The sequence below is a fragment of the Bacillus rossius genome (genome assembly GCF_032445375.1).
Source record: "Bacillus rossius redtenbacheri isolate Brsri chromosome 4 unlocalized genomic scaffold, Brsri_v3 Brsri_v3_scf4_1, whole genome shotgun sequence".
Lineage (NCBI taxonomy): Eukaryota > Metazoa > Arthropoda > Insecta > Phasmatodea > Bacillidae > Bacillus > Bacillus rossius.
In genome coordinates, this window is record NW_026962010.1 from 7,208,312 (window position 1) to 7,223,099 (window position 14,788).

Genomic DNA, 14,788 nt, shown 5'->3' on the forward strand with positions numbered 1-14,788 from the left:
TCAGTTTTTTTACTTGTACGCTCACGAGTCACCAATCTAAACTCAGGAGTCGTAATTGCTGCAGGTAGTTCAGCAGTAGGCGCACTGACTTCACCTTTACAGTTTATCGAATGTTGGCGCAAATTATCAATTCGAGTAAACCATTTATGACACTCGTCACAGCGAAACTTCATGCGAGAAGGATTCTTCGTACATTTACTCCTCTCATGTCTCCGTACATCATGTGCAAATGCAAACGTCATGTCGCAGTAGCCACAAGGATGCCTAGTTGAAGACAAAACCGAACCAGATGTCGCTGTTACTGCAACTGAATCATTTCCAGGCATACTCTTATGCACATCAATGCATCGTTGTTGTATAGAAACCTTTACTTTCTGCCGCACTGCAGGTCCTTTACATGTCTCCAAGTGATGCTTCAAATTAGCATTTCTTGTAAATTGCTTGCGACACTTAATACAACCAAACATTTTACGATAAGGGTTCTTGGCACATTCTCTCTTCTCGTGACGACGAGCATTGCTGATGTTTGAGAAAATCTTGTCACAGTAACGACATCGATGTTCGTTAGTTGACGATTCACCATCCATTGAAGTCTCCATCGAGGGCGAAACAGCGTTCGTCGAGGTTTCCTGTACAGTCAGCACTACCGGCATTAAAGTCTCTTCTGCTGGTGGTATCACATCTGTTGAAATCCCCTCCAATGTTGACGTCATCGTTACCAACGGGATCTGCTCCTTCTCCGTCGTAGCTGTCGATAAGGTTCCCGTAGTCGATGGTACAACCTCCGAGTTCAACGTTAAAGACGGTAAAGATGCCATCGAGTTCGCAAGAACAGGTAATTACGCGATTTATGCACCAGATTAAACAATCTAGGTGATCCTTACACCGCCGTCGTCAGAAACAAACTGAGCGTCCTGCTGTCTAGGACTCGCTTATATACATGCACCGGATGGAATAATACGCTAGTCAAATCAAGAACAATTTATTATAATACTAGAGTCAAAACAACATTAAAAAAATAGAAGCACCATCAAAAAAATAAAGGAAGCACACTTGGAAGCACCGACAACGAAAAGGCAGCACATTTGGAAGCACCGACAACGAAAAAGGCAGCACCATCATCGAAAAGACCGCACATTTGTCATTGGCTCCAATATTCATTGGCTCCAATATTCATTGGTTCCATCAGTCTATTGATTCTATCAGTCTAGTGACTCCAACAGCCATTGACACCAACGGCCTTTTTCTTCATCAGCTCCAATGATATTTGGCTAGAATGCTACGAGTCTAAGAGACCATGAGGCTACAATTCTACGAGTGTACAAGACTCCTCCAACTACCTTCAAGTGTATAAAGCTCCAAATGCTCCAACAGCTCCAACACGCAATGTACGCGCAATACATGTAATTTACACACAATAAATGTAATGATTACACAGTACACACACACAGGAAACGGAACGTACACACAGTATACAAAGGAAACGGAACGTACACACAGTACACACAGGAAACGGAACGTACACACAGCACACACAGGAAACGGAACGTACACACAGTACACACAGGGAACGGAACGTACACACAGTACACACAGGAAACGGAACGTACACACAGTACACACAGGGAACGGAACGTACACACAGTACACACAGGAAACGGAACGTACACACAGTACACACAGGAAACGGAACGTACACACAGTACACACAGTAAACGGAACGAACACGTAATATTCACGCAATTGACACACAGTACACGCAGAGTACACGCAATTTACGCAAAGTACACCCAATGTACGCAATGTACGCAATATACATATGTAATGTACACACAATGACTACGCTTCGTTCGCGCAGGACAAACATTTAATGAAAACGAAGCACGTTTGGACGGAAATTCTATAAAACGAAAGCTCATTTAACGAAAAGGAGGCGCATTCTCTCGTTCATTCAACTTGGTAGGATACGATCTTCAATGATAAGTTAGGATATAATCTCTCCATCAGTCTATGAATCCAACAGTTTATATTTCCATTAGCCATCGACTCCAAAAGTCATTGACTCCAACAGTCATTGGCTCCAACAGTCATTGCCTCCAACAGTCATTGTCTCCAACGTCCTTTTGGTTCATCAGCTCCAATGATATTTGGTTAGAATGCTACGACTCTAAGAGACTATGAGACTACAATTCTACGAGTGTACAAGACTCCTCCAACTACCTTCAAGCGTACAAAGCTCCAACTACTTCAGCAGCATTATTTTATAATAGTACAAGGCTACTTGACTACGAAGCTACAAGTCTACATGGCTCCAATTACGGCATCTGTCTTCGGCTGAATTTTCTCTTTGGCTCCAACTGCTACAGCAGCATTATGTTATAATAGTACAAGGCTACTTGACTACGAAGCTACACATCTACAAGGCTCCAATTATCACATCTGTCTTCGTCAGCATTTTCTCTTTTGCTCCCACTGCTCCAACAGCATTATGTTATATGATTCCATGGATACTTTGTTACGTAGCTACAGGTCTACGAGGTTCCAATGCATCATGTTTACGAAGCTTCCAGAACACAGGGTTACGAGACTGCGAGGCTACAGGACTACGAAGCTTCCAGGACACGAGGCTACATGGCTACGAGACTACATGACTCTAACTGATTACAATAGCACCACTCAGTGGTGAGAGTTAGGTTATCTCATGCAAAAGTACTTTATGCATGTAGTTCTGCTTTTCAACAACAGATGTCGCCACATGTTGCTTGCAGGTAAATAATATTTAGTTCTTTTATGCGGGATGCGGGATGCTCACTAACGATCGCAAAAGAAGGATGGCTTCGCTAGACTCCAAGGAAAAGGAAGTTCGTCTTGCATGTTGGTGCTCCACAGATGTCTCATGGCGTAATATTAATTTGACTGAGTAATGATATTTGTCAATTCCACCTGATAAAAATATTGCAAGTTTTGATTTAGTAGCAGAAATTATCGAATTAAATGTAACTCCAATTAAAATGACATGTCTCAATAGACAAAAAAAATCCATGCAGAGAGTGGTTCCTCAGAATAGTCAGAAACACTTGAAGAAACCACAGGAATGATTGCAAGAACACGGGAAAAACCATCAAATTATTGACATTAATAATCAGGAGCACACGGAGAAAACCATCATAATATTGGCAAGAATAATCAGGAGCACACGGAGAAAACCATCATAATATTGACCAGATTAATCAGAAGTACTCGGAGAAAACCACCACATGTTTTCCTTGATATCATAAAATTACAGGAAAAAAATATTTAAAAACAAAAATAAATTAATAAAAAAATAAAAAAATTGCATAAACAGTTTCTGCTAGCTTGTAAACTTATCATTGTTGAGCAAAGATAGAGTTCTTGTACAAGCCAGAAATTTATGCAATTTTTTTATTTTTTTATTAATTTATTTTTGTTTTTAAATATTTTTTTCCTGTAATTTTATGATATCAAGGAAAACATGTGGTGGTTTTCTCCGAGTACTTCTGATTAATCTGGTCAATATTATGATGGTTTTCTCCGTGTGCTCCTGATTATTCTTGCCAATATTATGATGGTTTTCTCCGTGTGCTCCTGATTATTAATGTCAATAATTTGATGGTTTTTCCCGTGTTCTTGCAATCATTCCTGTGGTTTCTTCAAGTGTTTCTGACTATTCTGAGGAACCACTCTCTGCATGGATTTTTTTTTGTCTATTGAGACATGTCATTTTAATTGGAGTTACATTTAATTCGATAATTTCTGCTACTAAATCAAAACTTGCAATATTTTTATTAGGTGGAATTGACAAATATCATTACTCAGTCAAATTAATATTACGCCATGAGACATCTGTGGAGCACCAACATGCAAGACGAACTTCCTTTTCCTTGGAGTCTAGCGAAGCCATCCTTCTTTTGCGATCGTTAGTGAGCATCCCGCATCCCGCATAAAAGAACTAAATATTATTTACCTGCAAGCAACATGTGGCGACATCTGTTGTTGAAAAGCAGAACTACATGCATAAAGTACTTTTGCATGAGATAACCTAACTCTCACCACTGAGTGGTGCTATTGTAATCAGTTAGAGTCATGTAGTCTCGTAGCCATGTAGCCTCGTGTCCTGGAAGCTTCGTAGTCCTGTAGCCTCGCAGTCTCGTAACCCTGTGTTCTGGAAGCTTCGTAAACATGATGCATTGGAACCTCGTAGACCTGTAGCTACGTAACAAAGTATCCATGGAATCATATAACATAATGCTGTTGGAGCAGTGGGAGCAAAAGAGAAAATGCTGACGAAGACAGATGTGATAATTGGAGCCTTGTAGATGTGTAGCTTCGTAGTCAAGTAGCCTTGTACTATTATAACATAATGCTGCTGTAGCAGTTGGAGCCAAAGAGAAAATTCAGCCGAAGACAGATGCCGTAATTGGAGCCATGTAGACTTGTAGCTTCGTAGTCAAGTAGCCTTGTACTATTATAACATAATCGAGGTGCAGATCGAAGAGATGCTGGCGGGCGGAGTTGGAGTCAAAGAGAAAATTCAGACGAAGACAGATGCCGCAATTGGAGCCATGTAGACTTGTAGCTTCGTAGTCAAGTAGCCTTGTACTATTATAAAATAATGCTGCTGAAGTAGTTGGAGCTTTGTACGCTTGAAGGTAGTTGGAGGAGTCTTGTACACTCGTAGAATTGTAGTCTCATAGTCTCTTAGAGTCGTAGCATTCTAACCAAATATCATTGGAGCTGATGAACCAAAAGGACGTTGGAGACAATGACTGTTGGAGGCAATGACTGTTGGAGCCAATGACTGTTGGAGTCAATGACTGTTGGAGTCGATGGCTAATGGAAATATAAACTGTTGGATTCATAGACTGATGGAGAGATTATATCCTAACTTATCATTGAAGATCGTATCCTACCAAGTTGAATGAACGAGAGAATGCGCCTCCTTTTCGTTAAATGAGCTTTCGTTTTATAGAATTTCCGTCCAAACGTGCTTCGTTTTCATTAAATGTTTGTCCTGCGCGAACGAAGCGTAGTCATTGTGTGTACATTACATATATATATTGCGTATATTGCGTACATTGGGTGTACTTTGCGTAAATTGCGTGTACTCTGCGTGTACTGTGTGTCAATTGCGTGAATATTACGTGTTCGTTCCGTTTCCTGTGTGTACTGTGTGTACGTTCCGTTTCCTGTGTGTACTGTGTGTACGTTCCGTTTCCTGTGTGTACTGTGTGTACGTTCCGTTCCCTGTGTGTACTGTGTGTACGTTCCGTTTCCTGTGTGTACTGTGTGTACGTTCCGTTCCCTGTGTGTACTGTGTGTACGTTCCGTTTCCTGTGTGTACTGTGTGTACGTTCCGTTTCCTGTGTGTACTGTGTGTACGTTCCGTTTCCTGTGTGTACTGTGTGTACGTTCCGTTTCCTGTGTGTGTGTACTGTGTAATCATTACATTTATTGTGTGTAAATTACATGTATTGCGCGTACATTGCGTGTTGGAGCTGTTGGAGCATTTGGAGCTTTATACACTTGAAGGTAGTTGGAGGAGTCTTGTACACTCGTAGAATTGTAGCCTCATGGTCTCTTAGACTCGTAGCATTCTAGCCAAATATCATTGGAGCTGATGAAGAAAAAGGCCGTTGGTGTCAATGGCTGTTGGAGTCACTAGACTGATAGAATCAATAGACTGATGGAACCAATGAATATTGGAGCCAATGAATATTGGAGCCAATGACAAATGTGCGGTCTTTTCGATGATGGTGCTGCCTTTTTCGTTGTCGGTGCTTCCAAATGTGCTGCCTTTTCGTTGTCGGTGCTTCCAAGTGTGCTTCCTTTATTTTTTTGATGGTGCTTCTATTTTTTTAATGTTGTTTTGACTCTAGTATTATAATAAATTGTTCTTGATTTGACTAGCGTATTATTCCATCCGGTGCATGTATATAAGCGAGTCCTAGACAGCAGGACGCTCAGTTTGTTTCTGACGACGGCGGTGTAAGGATCACCTAGATTGTTTAATCTGGTGCATAAATCGCGTAATTACCTGTTCTTGCGAACTCGATGGCATCTTTACCGTCTTTAACGTTGAACTCGGAGGTTGTACCATCGACTACGGGAACCTTATCGACAGCTACGACGGAGAAGGAGCAGATCCCGTTGGTAACGATGACGCCAACATTGGAGGGGATTTCAACAGATGTGATACCACCAGCAGAAGAGACTTTAATGCCGGTAGTGCTGACTGTACAGGAAACCTCGACGAACGCTGTTTCGCCCTCGATGGAGACTTCAATGGATGGCGAATCGTCAACTAACGAACATCGATGTCGTTACTGTGACAAGATTTTCTCAAACATTAGCAATGCTCGTCGTCACGAGAAGAGAGAATGTGCCAAGAACCCTTATCGTAAAATGTTTGGTTGTATTAAGTGTCGCAAGCAATTTACAAGAAATTCTAATTTGAAGCATCACTTGGAGACATGTAAAGGACCTGCAGTGCGGCAGAAAGTAAAGGTTTCTATACAACAACGATGCATTGATGTGCATAAGAGTATGCCTGGAAATGATTCAGTTTCAGTAACAGCGACATCTGGTCCGGGTTTGTCTTCAACTAGGCATCCTTGTGGCTACTGCGACATGACGTTTGCATTTGCACATGATGTACGGAGACATGAGAGGAGTAAATGTACGAAGAATCCTTCTCGCATGAAGTTTCGCTGTGACGAGTGTCATAAATGGTTTACTCGAATTGATAATTTGCGCCAACATTCGATAAACTGTAAAGGTGAAGTCAGTGCGCCTACTGCTGAACTACCTGCAGCAATTACGACTCCTGAGTTTAGATTGGTGACTCGTGAGCGTACAAGTAAAAAAACTGATGTGCAGCAACCGATTGCTGTGGCATCTGAACATGAAAATAAACATAAGACTGTGATCGGAGCATTGCAAGTGAACGATAATGGCTTCTACTTGGCGCAGTCTGCATTTCGTGGAACATTGAAAGACTACTATTATCCAAGTACGTTAAGTGAGTCAAAGGACATTTGTAATTTTATTGATGATATCAGACAGGACATAATCAATCAGCTTACTGATGACGTAGCAACAAACGGACCTTTGAAATATAACTTGTGGTTGGACTGTATATATGGAAAGCCTTATCCGTTCGATGACAAAGTGAAGAAGTGTGCATTCAAGACATCGGCTGCAGTAATTTACAGTTCTAACGATATCAAGCAAACTGTTAAACAAGGTATCCAGAAACTCTGTCAAGAAGAGGAGGACTATGTCTGTAAAGGATCTGGCTGGACTCTGTCTTGTATAAACCGATTGGAGCTAAGAATTAGTCATTTCACGCCTATGCGGACCTAAATGTTTGTAAGATTGCTAACCTTTGCAGGTGATCCTGTAGTAAAATAGAAATTATGTAATAAATATTATGTTTGTAAAAGAACTTGCAGTGTTTTTATTTTCGAACCTGTTACTATTATGTTAAATTGATGTTATATTTCCTTTTTTTTTGCATCGTCCTAGATCATACCAAGGACCTTAGTCGACCTAATCAATCAGTATATAGATTACAAATTTATTTAATGAATTTTAAAATTTTTCCCGAATTTCTAGCTAAATAATTACGGATTTTCAAGATGACGGCCAAATGACAAGATGTCGGGTGTCACAGCAATAATAAATGATTACTGCACTCTAGCGGATAAGAATTAAACTAACATGTTATCGGCGCACTCTAGCCGACGATACATTGATGATGGCTTCCAGCATCGAAGACAAGATGGCGGATATGACGTCATACTAGGTGACGATATATATGCTTTGAAAAAAAGTGGTGGGAGTCAGTCTGCTAGCACCCACCACGGGGGAAGGATCGGTCGCCATTTTTAATTTTTTTTTTTTTGCACTCGTCGGGTTCGAACCGAGGACTTCGAACTCCGTGTCGTAAATGTTTGTTTTTATAAGTATTTTATTAAAATTTTATTAAGTAAATTTTTTATTAATTTTTAAAAAAAATTCATTAAAATCGGATGATAAATAAAAAAGTTAAAGATGGCGGCCGTAACGGAAATTGCAACGGTGACGTCATAATCCATGATGACGTCAGAGGCTTATCGTAGGCTGTAGACATGGATGCTTAAGCCTACATATGGACATTTCTAGCCGCTGGGATTTTTAAGGACTAAAAACGGGAAATTTTCCCTCGAAACGGGAATTTTTCTCTCGAAAACGGGAATTTTTGAATTGTGGAATTTTTTGAGATTTTTTGGCGGAATGTTTTTCCACAGAAATGGAAATTTTGAGGAATTTTGGGCAAATTTTGCCCAATTTTGGCGGATTTTGACACATTTTGAGGATCAAATTCAAGGTCAAGGTCAAAGGTCAAGGTCACAACCATCCAAGATGGCCGCCGTGACGTCACAATCCAATATGGCGGACCGTCTCCTCGCTCCTCACCCAGAACCCTGTCCCAGTTCCGGCTATCCTATACTACTCATATATTAAATGAATATTCCCCATGTAAAGAATATATCGTTTATAGTGTACTGAGTGCTTCCTCAGATATTCAGTTGTGGAGACTGATTCATCCCCGCACACAGACTCACCTTGTCTTGCAGCTCGAGGTAAGTGACGTGTCTGATGGTCTTGGTCAGAGGGCTGTCGTGGATCAGGGCGACCTTGTGACCGCGGCCTGCCTCGATGTGTCTGTCCACTGCGTTGTAGCAGGCGTTCAGCTCCCCGCCGACGAACCTGCGACCAACACACGCCCGTGATGCCTCCACGTGCCCTCCCGACAACCTGCTCGCCCGGGCTCAGCCAGAGCCTCCTAGATGGGAAGCCAGACCACAGATTTGTGACGTCAGCGCTCGACGTCCGACAGCAGGTAGAAGCTCGGGGCGGCTAGGCGGGCGGCCAGGACTGTTTACTACCCGCCGCTACTGCAGCTCTGTGACACTGCCGTTCAAATGTTCACTACCTTGTTCGAGGAAGTGAAAAGGTGGAAAGTCACAACAATATTTTTAAGGGATACTTAAAAAATAGTATCCAAAATATTAAATTTATTTTAAATCCCTGCATATTTTATGTCTTAAAATTGCGAACATTTACATAATTGAGTTTTTAAAAGGGTGCCAGGAAAGTGTAAAGCTAAAAACCTAAAAAAAATTTTTTAGACACTCAACACATTAGTCACATCGCAATATATTTTACATGTGGGTGGCAGGACATTAAAACTGTAAGAGCTTCAGCAAAGTTTGAAGTTCCGTGAATAAAGTATAAAAGATATAAACTGTACAGAAATACGCTAGTACAAATTATACTCTATGAATAATGTACCTTAAGTCACAAAACCTAGTAAAACATTTGTTAGAGAATAAAATCTTAATAGAATAAAAAATTACAAACCTATTTATCTAGTGTTTTCAGTTTACGCCTTGCCGCATTCTTTGCACTGAAAAGCTTATCATTCCTGACTTTACAATAGTTGTTCAGAAATATATTGACTGATGATCTTATAATATCCTTGAGGATTTTCTCGGGTTCATGAGATTTTTCACAACCTTCTAAATCTAAAAAGAACATGTTTTCACGGATAACATTTTCAGTAAGGGAGCACGTAACGACATGCAATACAATGTTATGCTATATAACAGATATTTAATAAATATATAAATTACCAACTTAATCTGGGATGAGTTACTTCCAGTCACCCGCGTTAATGTGTATGTAGGTATGGTGATATTAATTTTTTTACGTACTACTTAACATACGTGCCAATATGATTATGACTGCTCCAAATGTTTGGTGTTTTAAAAAAAAGGTTATCACTTATAAGCGTATTTTTTATGTATAAGAACAATTGAAAGAAGGCCTAACGAATATTTGGTAACAAGAGCTCTTAACGAAATGAAAATCAGATGAAAATTACTTTTAACATTTGGTAAAAAAATTATAAAGATGGTTATATATAATGTAATTTGGCATGTGAAAGTTTGCGTACACATATTGAAAATCTACAAGAATTTAATTTACTGTAGAACTGCGGAATATATTATTAACTATGAGATAAAACTTAAAAAGAATGGCTGACATAACATACAACTTATAACGCAGAGTTCTACCAATATACGCCAATTTTAATTGTAAACTGATTGCACAGAATATTGAAGTCCTATAATGACGTACAGGTTTTGTCATTTAAATGTGCAATAGAACCACTGAGTATTATAACGCGATCTTTGAGTGTCGTAAAAGTAAACTATTTAAATTCGACCATTTTTTTAAATATTGTGTGGGCATAATAAGTACTTTGCCAATGAAAATTAGTTTCGGTAACCGTTTATGACGGCAAAGCAATTTTCCAGTAGGTACTGCAAAACAAAATAAATTTTAACTAAAAAATATTTGACAAATGTCCACTTACGAAATTAAAGGTGAGGGCCTATCGTGAATTAGAGTTAAATTATCTTAATATGTGGTTAACCGTCAACCAATATCTAACAATAAATAAATTAGATAAATACATGTCATTTTTAGACTGCACTTTTATTTACTGTTAAGTCTTATCGTAATTGTTTAATCATTACTAACGGTGTAAAAGTTACTTCCATAACTCACAAACAATACATTTTAAAGAAATTTTCATCTATTTTTAAGGCTTATGCTGATGAATGTTGTCGGTAATTACATCATTTTACATACCCTACATCCCCTGTTGTCTGCTTAAAAATACATAGAATTTGTTCAATACTTCCCGGACTTAATCACTACGATGGAGAAGAAAAAATTGAGCTGTAAATTATGTTACAAAATCTAAAGCTAAATATTTGACTGTAAAGCCGGAATTACAATAACCCGTCGCGTCCGCCCGTCAGATGCCGAGCGATTTACAACACTCCGTTTATCCGTAAAATATATTTAACCTTATACACGCTGCCAACTGTTGAAACACCTTCGATTTTGGAGGAAATTCACCTGGTATAATTAGGTTATTTTTTTAATAATGTAAGCTATGAGCTTATAGCTTATTATATACGATCTTTTTCACTCCAGCATTTATTTTAAACATTTTCTGCGCTACCTAGCGTAATTATTACACTTTTGTAAGTCGGACAATTCTTGAAAACGTGTTCAAACATGTTTGAAAAAATATATATAAGCATCTAAAAACCTAAACAAACTTTAGTGTCTATAATTTGTAAAAAAACTTGACACGCAAAACACTTGCAGACATTTGGTTGTTATAATTTCATCCGTCCGTCCGTCCGTCAAAAATATGACGTTACCAAACTTTTGACAAACGGACGGATGAAATTTTTCCGGCCATCCTATTGGCCGCAGGTCACGTGATTGAAGGACGGATGACGGACGGACGTGACGAGCTGTTGTAATTCCGGCTTAAAAATAAAAATAAAATGTCCCCATAATGTTAAAAGCTCCTGTAGCAAAACCTTTGTGTGTCGTAAATTTCTCACTTGCTTGCAAAAAAATGTTTTTACAAGACCTTCACTATTGAATTACCACTTTTCAAAGGCAATAGCTGATTTAGCCTATATCTTTCAGCTAACTTAATGCTTTTGCGACTTGATAATAAAATATGATTTACGACTAATACTAATTATACTAGTAACCCAAATTTATATGTTTCTCTTTCCCTGCAGTACATTAAAACAGTGAAATCTACTGACAGCCTAAAAAAAAGTCTCACTCACCCTATTAAAAATAAATTTTCATTAATAATTAATTATATGTTTGATAGTTGTTATAATTGGATACATTTTGAAACCTAATAAATCCGGAAAATATTACCATTAGAGGCGAATTAACAATTTTTTACAAACATTTATGGGACTATTATTTTATAAGTAGCCTAAGTATAATTAAGGAAATCGAGTGATTTCAAGTTAAATTTACACTTTCCATACCATTTGTTACCGCGGCGAAGGTAGAACATAGTACTAAATAAATGGTCATAGGTCGTTCACTATAAATTTCTAGATAAACATTTGACAAATTGTCAGGTCATCACTATAAATACTTCAGCATTAACAGCAGTTACCTTACTACTTTAGCGGTTCAAAGCGAAATATCAAAAGATTTCCCGGGTATTGTGCAACAGTCTACAAATGAAATCGGCGCTAGTTCACCAAAATGTTACGTTTATCGTAAACGACATTTACACATTTGTGCGAAGTCAAGAAAAAGGCAGGCTATAAAAAGAAACTTGTACTCACTCGTGAATGTTTTGTTGGTGTAAAGCCATTTTTTCTCTTAAGACTTCGTATCCATTTCGTTCGCAAATTTTCATCCGTCGGGAACCGAAATACCAACACTTTTGGTCCACTTTTGTAATTGCCGCGGCACGTTGCTACACTGCACTTTGACGGCATGTTTTATTTTTTAAAAAAAAAACTTCATACTATAAATGGATGGTGTTATGCACAAATGAGTTAACCAACAAAAAGAAAAAAAGTTATTGAAATAATTTTGTAGGTAAAATGACACTTTTAATTGAGCTAAATTTTTTTTAACCGACATTCCTTGCTACTATGCCATCTTGCGACCAAACATTCAACGCACTGCCACAATACCGGTTATTGTGTGCTCAACTTTGAGCTCAATTTACTCAGTTGAAAATGTTTGTGGGTAGAACCATTTTTACATAACAACGTCCAAATGTCAACCGTATTTCTTTCGCCAAAATTTCACCCACGCACGGTTACTACAGCCTGCTCAGGCCTGCTCCTCACTCACTGCTGTTCAAACTATAACTGTATTCTCCCTCCGTGTTGGAATGCCAAGGGCAAAGGACGTCGCGTGCTGACGTCATGACCTGCTCGAGCCCTCGTGGTCTGGCTTCCCATCTAGGAGGCTCTGGCTCAGCGCCGCTGTGCATTGTGGGCCTGCCTGCCGGGCGATCTTCGCGTCTACTCGACTGTCACTGGCCAGCAGCTGTCAGCCTAGCAGCGAGGTCCTAGCCACACGCTGCTCGCCTGGCTTAGTGCCGCTGTGAATTGTGGGCCTGCCTGCCGGGCGATCCTCGCGTCTACTCGACTGTCACTGGCCAGCAGCTGTCAGCCTAGCAGCGAGGTCCTAGCCACACGCTGCTCGCCTGGCTTAGTGCCGCTGTGAATTGTGGGCCTGCCTGCCGGGCGATCCTCGCGTCTACTCGACTGTCACTGGCCAGCAGCTGTCAGCCTAGCAGCGAGGTCCTAGCCACACGCTGCTCGCCTGGCTTAGTGCCGCTGTGAATTGTGGGCCTGCCTGCCGGGCGATCCTCGCGTCTACTCGACTGTCACTGGCCAGCAGCTGTCAGCCTAGCAGCGAGGTCCTAGCCACACGCTGCTCGCCTGGCTTAGTGCCGCTGTGAATTGTGGGCCTGCCTGCCGGGCGATCCTCGCGTCTACTCGACTGTCACTGGCCAGCAGCTGTCAGCCTAGCAGCGAGGTCCTAGCCACACGCTGCTCGCCTGGCTTAGTGCCGCTGTGAATTGTGGGCCTGCCTGCCGGGCGATCCTCGCGTCTACTCGACTGTCACTGGCCAGCAGCTGTCAGCCTAGCAGCGAGGTCCTAGCCACACGCTGCTCGCCTGGCTTAGTGCCGCTGTGAATTGTGGGCCTGCCTGCCGGGCGATCCTCGCGTCTACTCGACTGTGACTGGCCAGCAGCTGTCAGCCTAGCAGCGAGGTCCTAGCCACACGCTGCTCGCCTGGGCTCAGCGCCGCTGTGCATTGTGGGCCTGCCTGCCGGGCGATCCTCGCGTCCACTCGACTGTGACTGGCCAGCAGCTGTCAGCCTAGCAGCGAGGTCCTAGCCACACGCTGCTCGCCTAGCTCAGCGCCGCTGTGCATTGTGGGCCTGCCTGCCGGCCGATCCTCGCGTCTACTCGACTGTTGCTGGTTAGCAGCTCCTTCGGTTACTTCTATCCCTTCACCTGGATGTCCACAGGCCATGCTGACGAACTGCCATCTTTTATTCGACGTTGACTCAACGATAAGGATGGCTGGCTGTTCATGGCCCTGGCACTAAGTTTAGTCTCAGTGATATTTCTGTGAACTCTTCCAGTTTGATGCGGATCAGTGAGTTGCTGTCTGAGCCTCGGAGTGTTTGGCCCGCAACTTCTCTTGTATCTTTCAGGTTCTGTGCTCTGGGCCTCCTTGGTGGCGCTGGTAGTCGGGGCAGCACGATCTCATTTCCGTGAGGCTCTGGTTCGGGTTGATAGTAGTAGTGAGTAGGGGCTACTGGGACATGGCACTGGCGCGTGGAGCCTGGAGCCGACCGCCATCTGGGATTCTGACGTCACGGTGGCCATCTTGGATGACCTTGACCGTGAACTTGACATTCAAAATTTGCCAATATTTTCCAAAATTTGTTTAAAATTCGCCAAAATAACACAAAATGTCTAAAAAAAATTCCCGTTCTCGCGGGAAAAATTTCTGTTCTGAGGGAAATGTTTCCGTTTTTGTCTACAAAATTAAAAAATTAGGATTTCGATTAACCTCAATTTTTTTGCCTTAGAAAGAACCAAAATTCCCCGAGATGGCCCATGGCCAAGCCACCCCTAAGCCGCTGGTGGGGAGCATTGACCTTGACCTCGACCATAAAATTCAAATACTTTGATTTTTAACCAAAAAAAACCAAAATATTTAAAAAACATTGCTTATTTCAAATGTTTAGTTATTTAATCGATTTAGGTCCTCGGTTCAATTCCCGGCGAGAATAAACCAGTAATTTATTAATATAATAGCGAACCGCCCCGTCTCTTCGCAT

General features: G+C 41.1%; 1 protein-coding gene across 1 annotated transcript in view; it reads right to left on the reverse strand.

The window, feature by feature from the left end:
• Positions 1-14,788, reverse strand: part of LOC134541501 (acyl-CoA synthetase short-chain family member 3, mitochondrial) — a 138,059-nt gene that overhangs the window by 59,600 nt on the left and 63,671 nt on the right. The window contains exon 3 of the mRNA XM_063384995.1: positions 8,628-8,772. Within this exon, the coding sequence (XP_063241065.1) occupies positions 8,628-8,772 (145 nt within the window). The remainder of the gene's footprint in view (positions 1-8,627; positions 8,773-14,788) is intronic.